At 42.0% G+C, this 10,083-nt stretch overlaps 2 protein-coding genes across 2 annotated transcripts; both read left to right on the top strand.

The window, feature by feature from the left end:
* Window positions 1–2,947: 2,947 nt before the first annotated feature.
* Window positions 2,948–4,450, top strand: msx1b (muscle segment homeobox 1b; the record flags this gene model as incomplete). The annotated part of the gene is made up of 2 exons (XM_079759021.1): window positions 2,948–3,356; window positions 4,035–4,450. 2 exons carry the CDS (start codon window positions 2,948–2,950, stop codon window positions 4,448–4,450), a joined length of 825 nt encoding a protein of 274 aa, XP_079615147.1.
* Window positions 4,451–6,446: 1,996 nt separating this feature from the next.
* On the top strand, window positions 6,447–9,358 carry LOC307071066 (ATP synthase subunit d, mitochondrial-like). The gene is made up of 6 exons (XM_079729934.1): window positions 6,447–6,482; window positions 7,000–7,127; window positions 7,369–7,465; window positions 7,585–7,656; window positions 8,972–9,034; window positions 9,180–9,358. The coding sequence occupies exons 2-6, from the start codon at window positions 7,006–7,008 to the stop codon at window positions 9,309–9,311; spliced, it is 486 nt and encodes a 161-aa protein (XP_079586060.1). The 5' UTR covers window positions 6,447–6,482; window positions 7,000–7,005; the 3' UTR covers window positions 9,312–9,358.
* Window positions 9,359–10,083: the final 725 nt, after the last annotated feature.

The raw sequence follows: 10,083 nt of genomic DNA, 5'->3' as shown, positions 1-10,083 counted from the left end.
CCGCTCTGTTTGTCGGAGGACTTTTGCTACAGCGGGGAACACGGCACATTGTTGCTGGTGGGACGGCGCTTGCTTCTATGTCCGCACACAGCGGAGCTCTGAGGGTTTGTCTGTTGATGAACAAAGGGATGCTCCTGGCTCCAACTACATCTGAACCAACTGTCTGTACATACCAGAGGTGTGAATGTCCATCAGTGGATGCACACAGTGATGCTCTCAGCCCCTACAACATCAGAACCGACTGCTGTTAAGGGATCACAAAAGATCTGATCCCTTTTTGGATTCTTTGAGACCCTGATCCATAGACCTGGAGAAAGATGGGAAAAGGCAAGGAATCCCCGTGAAATCCTGAGTCTCTGGTTAAGTAGAAACGGGTCAAATGTCAAGCAAGTTGACATGAAAGAAAAAAAGCACATTAGGAATAACCCTGCCTGGCTTTCTTACGTATGGTTTGACGTGCCAAAGCCTGGCACTAGCACTCGAGTGAGCGTCTGAGTGGTTTCATCCAAGCAATGAGAGTATTGGACATGGCCCCATGCATACACACGAAAAAGAAACGTTTTCATTACTGGTCCCAGCAGAGGGGAAAGTGCTTCCCGTTGGGCCCAGTCCGGCCTTGAAGGACAGATCTGCTTTCAAACTTGGTAACGACTTCTGACACAGTTCACTCGCCTGCATGCTGTTAAAGAAATGTCTTGAGGGTCAGGCTAGGGGGCGTCCAAAATGAAATACACTGGACAAACCGACGGAGGGGGTGGTTAAATGCAGTACTCAAGGGGTGGATTTATCTCTGAGTGTGTGTGTGTGTGAGAGTGTGTGTGTGTGTGTGTGTGTGTGCGTGTGTTAGTGTGTATCACATGATCTCCGTATGAATATGCGTGCTATACAGTTTGACTCTCATCCCCGTCTCGCACGACACCGTGCAGATTAGATAGAGCACAGGGTACATGGCTGCTGTGATCTAAACCAAACCAGCTGGGTCACAAGAGGCCCCTGGTGTGTCAGCAGAGAGAGGGCGAGAGAGAGAGAGAGAGAGAGAGAGAGAGAGAGAGAGAGAGAGAGAGAGAGAGAGAGAGAGAGAGAGAGAGAGAGCGGGAGAGAGAGAGAGAGAGCGAGAGAGAGAGAGAGGGAGAGAGAGAGAGAGAGAGAGAGAGAGAGAGGGACAGAGAGAGACAGGGGAGGGAGGGGAAGAGAGAGAGAGAGAGAGAGGGGAGAGAGAAAGGGGTAGCTTTTCAGATAGGAAATGAAGGAGAGGGCTCACTGTCGGGCTTTTCTCAAGTCAAATGGTCAACCCACTTTATGGTCTGGTAAATTACTGTTAGCACCACAGGGATTTAAACAGCAAGTAGGGAGGAAAGCATGGAGAAGAGAAAGAAAGGAAGATAGAAAGAAAGAAAGACAGAAAGAAAGAAAGAAAGATGAAATAAAACAAGAAATTAAAAAGAAATAGGGAAAGAAGGAGAGAGAGAAAGAAGAAAAGAGAGAAAGAAAAGTCATAATTTTAAGCGAGCTTCTGTTTACTCATTTGGTAAACGGACCTTAATTGTTTTCTTTCGGCTGGCCTTTGGGAAGTGATTTATTATAGTCACGTGGCACAAGTCATTTGAAACAGCCCATAATAGTTGGCAAACTAATACAATGTAAATGAATAAATCTGCCACGAGGTCACCAAATAAACATGCAACTTCAGTTTAATATGAGCAAGTCATTTTTATAAACTAACACTGAAAAAATGAAAATAAGGGCTCCTGGGATCCAAATGGGCATGGTTATATGTATATATATATATATATATATATATATATATAGGTCTACCATAAAAATATTTTGTGACTTATGCGTTGCTATTTTTCGTCGTTCACGGTCTCTCCAAAAAAATCAACGAGTGCACCTTAACGGCTTCTAAAAAAGTGGAAAAATGAAGCGTCAGAAGGTCTTTTCTTCTCGGCATAGCACGCAGTGGACTATGAAATACTCCGAGGACAATTGATGAAGTGGAGTTGCGCGTCGCCTCTCCTCCTCCTCCTCTGAGGTATCTCCTGTTTGATCCCAGCGCCTGGCGCCTTCCACAACACCACTCGTCTGGCTTATTAAACACTTTGACCTGGACCCAGAAACACGCCCGTTGTTTCTCCGCGGAGTCCATTGTGGTCCATAAAAAGGCTGGTGACAGGTCTTGAATCGGCCATAATGCTGTGACCAACAGTCATGCCTAATCAATTTATTTTCTGCATTGTTTATCTCACGCTTTGTTTCAATTTTTTATTTATTTCTTTTTAGATATTTTTAGGTGTTATTGAGCGTTTTTTTAAAGGATTTTTTTGTTTTTACGAAAGGTCATGAAGTGATCGGGTATTTTCATCTGATGTACATGCTACCATTTTTTTTTGCTTATCAGTTTTGGAAGAGATGTGTAAAAGACGCGCTTTGGATTTTTAAGTTAACCACGAATGTTTCTCTGATAGCGGGTCGTTCTTTTGTTCACTCTTTTTTTTTACTTACTTAGTTGCGATTATGTTACAGAAAGGTCTAAAGGCGCCCCTACTTTTTGGATGTAAATAGTCCTCCCCACTGCTTAATTGCGTTAAAATTGGTCTACTTTGTGTTAAGCGGAGACAAAACCCCGTGAGCCATCAATACCCCCGCGCCGCATGGGGTCTGTATGATTAACTTCTCATTCCTTTCAAAAGGCCTCTTCATGTCCCCCCTCGGAGTCGGTGGGCCAATCCAAACGCTTGTCAGGACGTCACGAAGTCCACCGATTGGTCGGCTCGGGGGAAGGGAGCAGTGACTGCCCTGTTATAGACGACTCCCATCCCGTGCGTAAAGGTATTGGGTAACTTTCTGACAGCGCGCAAACACATTGGACACTACACACGCACTCGCCGACTCCATTCCGCTGTACCTTGGCCCCTTGGAGGTGCATGGCCCCACGTTCCCTTGTCTGATGATGAATCCTACCCAGGGCTCGCCGTCCCGAGCCACCAAACCAGCGCCACATAAAGAGGAGACCACGGACACGGAGGGAGATGACTTCCAACCCAAAGACATGACCACTGACAAAGGATACAAAACCCAGCGGACCAGTCTTCCCTTTAGTGTTGAATCGTTGATTTCTAAAACGACCACGACCAGTCGGACTTCTTACACCCCTCCAGACCTGAGTCTAGTCCCGGCCAGACCCGTGGCGGGGCAGAGCCCGCAGTTTTCTCCGAGGACTTTTTACGCCGAGAGGAAAGTTTCTGGAGAGGGTTCACAGAACGCGTCCAGTAGTCCGCTCAGCGATGATTGTCCGCCGTTTGGTGAGAAAGACCAGAGCACTTGGTTCCACGGGTCCTCCTTCCCGACTCCTCCGCGTAAGTTTTACCAGGACCATCCATCCTACATCCTTCTCAGTTACCCAGGATCTTATGTTGTTGTTGGTGAGACGCATGGATGCTCCGGTAGTGCTCATGAGAACGATCGCTGTGTGTGTGTGTGTGTGTGTGTGTGTGTGTGTGTGTGTGTGTGTGTGTGTGTGTGTGTGTGTGTGTGTGTGTGTGTGTGTGTGTGTGTGTGTGTGTGTGTGTGTGTGTGTTCGTGTGCGTGTGCGTGTGTGTTTGTGATGCGTTGGTTTATAGGGCTACAGAAGAGTAGTATTCCTGATATTCCTCTTAATATTCCTGATGGACTCTATACTTAGTTTTTGATTGAGGTAATTCAAATTATTGGTGTCCGTTTTTCCCATCTCACCACAAACAATTACTGACAGGGAGCAAAGTTGCTGTTGCTGAATGTATAGATATAGGCCTACATCATGTAGTGCCATATATATCTGTATCTATAACTATACTCTATATCTATCTTTATATATATATATATATATATATATATATATATATAAATACATACATACATAGAGAGAGAGAGAAAGAGAGAGAGAGAGAGAGAGAGAGAGAGAGAGAGAGAGAGAGAGAGATACATATTACACTAAATGTTATGTTAAAGTGGGTGTCTGTTTGTACTAACCTGTTTGATTTCTTTGCTGTCTGTAGGAAGCGCCAGCCCATCTACGTGCGCTTTAAGGAAGCACAAAAACAACCGAAAACCTCGAACCCCCTTCACTACCTCGCAGCTGCTGGCGCTGGAGCGCAAGTTCCGCCAGAAACAGTATCTGTCCATCGCGGAAAGAGCCGAGTTCTCCAACTCACTTAACTTGACGGAGACCCAGGTGAAGATCTGGTTCCAGAACAGAAGGGCAAAAGCCAAAAGACTGCAGGAGGCCGAGTTGGAAAAGTATAAATTGGCCTCCAAGCCCGTCCTGCCTGCGTTTGCGCTCCCCTTTCCCCTCGGAGCGCATCTCGGCTCTCCATCGATGTACGGACACTCCAACGCGTTCCAGCGGCCCACCCTTCCCGTCCCGGGACTATTCGGTGGACCGGTCACTTATGGGATGTACTACTTGTCTTAAATTGTCTACCAAAGGGTTTATTGATGGTGGAAATACACGACCGTATATAAATGTTTTTGGATGTTTGCATTTACCTTGCGGATGGCAGTTGGGATGCATTTCTGAAACTAGAGTGTAGAAAATCTGTCAAATAACCAAACGAAATCTGCTCCATCCAATTATATTTCGGTTAGGCCAAATGTGTTAAATTATGGATACACGGGCCTTAATTGATTGAAACATAGTTCTCAGGTTATTTCCACCAAGGCCTACATGCCTTAAATATAATCCTACAATTGGAACCGAAAACGTATTGGGCCTTACAACATTCCAAATTGCTACTCATGATGTATGTTAAATCTCAATGTATTACATTAATGTAATAATCAACTGTAAATTAGGCCTAGTAGGCATATACCAGCAACAGAAAAGTACTTACATGGACTTAGTGCCTTATGACCAATGTGCTTAATAGAACAGGCGACCATCAGCTTTATCCTAACACATTGACTGGCCTACGGAAGAAATTCAGTTTTCAACAGCCTTAGTTTCGGGACTGTGTCCCGTGCAGACAGTATTTTTTTTAATGAAATAATCTGTCTGCCAAATTTATAGAAAATAATAATAATAAATGAAATATATATTTTTTAGAAAGCATATTTAGAATCATAATTTCTTACTATCACAACGTTGCCTTGATGGGGAAGATATTTGAAGTAGCCTACTTTTTTCTAAAAGTTTCGGTTTGTAAATAAGTGTTTGTGTGTTTGTAAGCCCTCTGACATTGCTTGGGAAACACGAATAAAAATGGTATTTATTGAATATCTCTGTATTTGTACTGTGTACATACATTCCTTATTAAAACAATCCTCAGTTGCTTGTTAAACTGATTTTAAAAATGTTTTTCAAAAAATAAACAATTGAAATGTGTGAATGAGTTTTCTTACTTATTTATAAACCTGAGTTATGCGATTGTCCATTGAAACGGAGCTGAGTTAAAACTAAACGTGTGGTGTGAGGCTTATTCTTGGACAATTAGGCTACTTTACATTAGTGCGTCAAGACATAGTCCTATTTTTTAATTATTTATGTTATTAAGGGTTTCCCTGAGTAATGCTAATTTTTAGGCCTACATTATTGTCCTGTATCTTTGTCAGATGGTATATTTTTATTGAATTGTATTTTTAGTTTTATTATACCTATTGAATACATACATAGCAGGTTTACTTCAGGAGTCGATATAGTTATGACGGGGAAAGTTTATTCGCACAAACAAGCCTAGGCTAGGTCTATTCGCCTCATCTTAATATTCATTACATAAATATACTGCCATAGGTCTATACATTTTTTGGTATTAGCTTTAAAGCTACATAAACTGTTACACATTTAATTATAATATGTACGATTTAGGTCTTCTCGCTTGCTAGATTACATGTATGTCGACCTATATGCAAAGAAAGAGTGTGACATTATTCTTAATTAAACGTGCAACAATTGTAATAAAATAAAAAAGTAATCTATTTCTAAATCTCCTTCTCCATTTCTATGTTATTTTATCTTTGCGCTTAAGCGCCCCTACGCATGTAAAGTGAAAGGAACGCTGCGCCCCTGACGTGACCGTTGTTATTATAATTCATACATGACGGTCACCCACAGGGGGCAGTATCCGGTTTACTCTGCCGTACATGATGGTCACCTATAGGGGGCAGCATCAGGCTTACTCTGCCGTGATAATTATAATTCATATATGACGGTCACCCATAGGGGGCAGTATCAGCTTACTCTACCGTTATTATTATTATTATTATTATTTATAGATGACTGTCCCCGATAAAAGGCAATCTCTGTCTTACTTTACAGATATAATTATTATTTTTAATACATGACTGTCACCAAAAAATCCCAGTATCTGGCCTAATCTACAGTTATTATCATAAATCATACATGGTGGTCACCAGTGGGGGCGGTACCTGGCTTACGCCCTTACCCTTCTGAATGAAGAAAAGTGACTTCCGCAGTTGCGCAGTTTCGCAGAAGACTCTATCGCTTCGAGGTAAGACATTTGAAGAGGCAGCGGTTGGTTAAAGTACTATTCAGCGAATGTGTCTTTAAATTGGGTTATTTGTTGATAATCCATGTCTGCACGTGTATGCTATGCAAAACATATAGGTTTCCTCCATTTCACATTCACTCTCAGACACGAAGGGCAGAATGTATTCTGACCTTGGCTGGTTACAGACTGCCAGCTAGCTAGCCTCAATGCTAGTGCTCTATATTACGTTGCCGTCCTAGCTGTCAGAAAGGTTACTCACTTACCAAACTGATCTGTCATTTGGTTGAAATTCTGTCCTGTCTGGTGGGCTGTTGAGTCTTAATGCCGCACACCCATAACCCCGGCCGGATCGGCAATAACTTCAACCAGTCACAACATGTGTAAAGTTATTGATGCGATGTTTGCACATGTTTGAGTGACCCTTACGTCAATGCCAAAGAGAACGAAACGGTAATCCTTGTGATGCCAATCCACAGTGACGAACTGCATGTCAATTATTTCCGTCTTGTTTCGATAGATCACAATGGCAGGTCGCAGAGTAGCCCTCAAAGCCATCGACTGGGTGTCGTTCGCCGAGCGCATCCCAGCCAACCAGAGGAGCATGTTCAACGCTCTGAAGACGCGCAGCGATGCCATCTCTGCCAAGTGAGTGCCGATGAAACTTTCGAGGACCACTTTTATTTCACAAGCTACATTAAATAAGTAGCTGTCGGCGTTTTTTTATTATCGTTTTGAGTAAAGTGATTCACCGACCAACTTGGACAAATAGTCTTGTGACTTGAATATACACTGAAGAGTTGACTGTGTCATACTTCAATTTAAAGATAATCCCGCAAATAGTGAGTAAATGCAGACTTCACATTATTGTTCATGCATCTTCAACTAGGCTAACTTCTCTGCCACCGACCCCTGTCGTCATTGACTGGAGCTACTACAAGACTGCCGTGGCCAAGGCCGGCATGGTGGATGAGTTTGAGAAGAAGGTGAACTGGGGGCAGGGTTTACTATTAACTCTATTATGTATTTGTTTCAACCGTGTATGTGATGTTTCATGGTACATCATTACTCAATCATACGACAATGTCTTCCTTCATCCCCACAGTTCAAGGCTCTGCAGATCCCTGAGGCTGCGGACACCCAGACCAGTGTAATCAATGCACAGGAAGCAGAGTCTGTAAGTCCAACCCTAATGAATGTTGCCAGTCTGTATCAATGCAGCGGATCACGGATTCACCAGTGCAAACCAACATAGTTCAGAAAGACAGGCTTCCAATGATCATCCCTTGTGGGACAGTGGCTTTGGTCCTGTCTACACTTTAGAAGCTCTAGTACTTGTTTTATGTATGGCATTGATGTCATGTGACAAGCCAGCCTAACTAGAATCTGTTTAATCTTAAATTGCCTTCCCAAAACTGTTAAATTATTAATAAATTAAATTAATCCCTGGATAATCCATTTCTATAAAGATAATTGAGATATTGCCGTAGCTAAACCTAAACATTGGATGGTACATGACAACCTGTTTTCTTCCTATTATGGTAATACTGCATACGGTAATTAAGTGCTTCTCTCATGCCAGTCTCTACATTTTACCCAAATCCCTAGTCAAGAGTTCTACAGCTGAAAAAGCTGTAGTAAAGTGGTTCAGATGAAAACCTGCCGTTGGTCAAGCGAAATAGATAATTTCAGGCTTCTCATATTTGTTAGGATTTCTGAAAGATAAAACAATTATAAAAGGGCTGCCTAAATCTGAGCTGGCAGAGACCGCTGCTGCGGAATTGGGTTTTTAATTTCTGTGTAATTGTGGGTGATGGATCGGCACAAAGGAAAAAAACATAGCTACCTTTTTGTATTGATGTTTATTAAATTACCTACGCATTATTATTATTAGAAGGTAGAGCTTTCCGGCAGCGCTTGGCCACCACATTCCTCCTATTTCTTTGGCCAGAGCGGACTAGTGAGACTGCCGTCATCGAAAACAAAATCCTTGGGAGAACCCTAGAACATTTAGTAAATAGTATTATTATTATAACCAGTTAGTTAATTTGGTCTCTGTGGGTCTTGCAGATTCTAACGCTGGAAAACAAGTTTCTAAGGGCTACCGAAATTTTCGATTAATGTTCTGAAATCGGAATACAAAAGTGACGACGAATATCTGGCTATCGCATGCATGGACAGGACATCTTGTTTTCGTTATCTCGACCAAAGCGTTGACGTAAAGCATTCTTGGGCTGAGGGATGGCTCGCACCTTTACATATATTTTTGTATTTTATCACTGGGATATTCTGATGAATTGTAACCTCACTTGCGGTTTGCAAATATGCAGGCTTAATAACCTTTTTTTTTAAGGTTAAACGAATCATTTGAATTCCGAACTAGCAAACTAATATTGAATATTTGGCTAAGGACTACGGATGTTTTAAGGTTTTCTTTGTGGTTGCCCAGTTGGCCATCTGAAATGATAAGCTTTATATTTCTATCTTAATAGAACAAGAATGCATTGGCCTACGTTGAAGAATCCAAGGCCCGCATTGCTCAGTATGAGGCACAGGTAAGATTGTAAATCGCACCCATAAATTCAGCCTTGAAATGTACAATCATGTCTAAGGATGTGAATACCCTGGTCACCTGACCACCAATTATAAAGGTAAACAACTGTGTATGAATGTGTCCATATGCTTGCTTTTTCCCCTCAGCTGGCCAAGTTAACCAACATGATTCCCTTCGACCAAATGACTGTCGAGGATCTCAATGATACTTTCCCTGAGACCAAGTTGGACAAGGTCAAGTACCCATACTGGCCACACAAGCCCATTGCTGAGCTGTAATCATACCCACCTGAAACCTCTCACAATAAATATGTATTTTAAATGTCCATTTTCTCTTTTTTCTTTACATCTCTACGTATATGACACGAATTGCTTATTCACTGTATGTATGAATACCTGACCTCGAGATTATGGTTTAGACCGACCGGTACATTTTAGTATTGTCTTCTGCCACCAGGGGACAGTATGGGCCCAAATTTTAATTATAATAAACACATTTACTTCTAAGTGATTCGATTTTGACCTACAGTTAATCCATGTCTGGTTGTACTACATCAGTTTAAAAAGGGTCATGACGCCAAGCAAATGGTAGTCAATGTGCATTAAAATAAGAAGACTGTCTCTACAAGAAAAGTTTGTAACATCTCGGTTTTCTTCATTTTTATATTTAAATCTACTTGATCAGCATCCCATATTAGTAATCGGTGTGTGTGTGTGTGTGTGTGGGTATCCATACTTGAAACAGGTTTGCCTCGACTATTTTTTTTTTCCACTTCAAGACAATAACCTTCTTCCATACAATGTTTACATCAGTGGCTGGTGTACCAGTATGGGACAAGACCAGAGCCAGGGGTGACCTCATCGACGTGTTTACCGATACGCCCTTTTCTCTATTTTTACAATAATCATGTGTGGTGTAAGGAGATTAGTTAAATATACTCTAAATTATAACACGAGTAGGGTCAATATAATATCCTTAATCACATCTAGCCTTCTTACCTAAAAATTAATATAACAATATTACAATCGGACTATGACCAACCAATCACGG

The sequence above is a fragment of the Pollachius pollachius genome (assembly GCF_949987615.1).
Source record: "Pollachius pollachius genome assembly, chromosome: 2".
Lineage (NCBI taxonomy): Eukaryota > Metazoa > Chordata > Actinopteri > Gadiformes > Gadidae > Pollachius > Pollachius pollachius.
The sequence above is the reverse complement of the archived record's forward strand: the minus strand, read 5'-3'. Positions and strand labels throughout refer to the sequence as shown.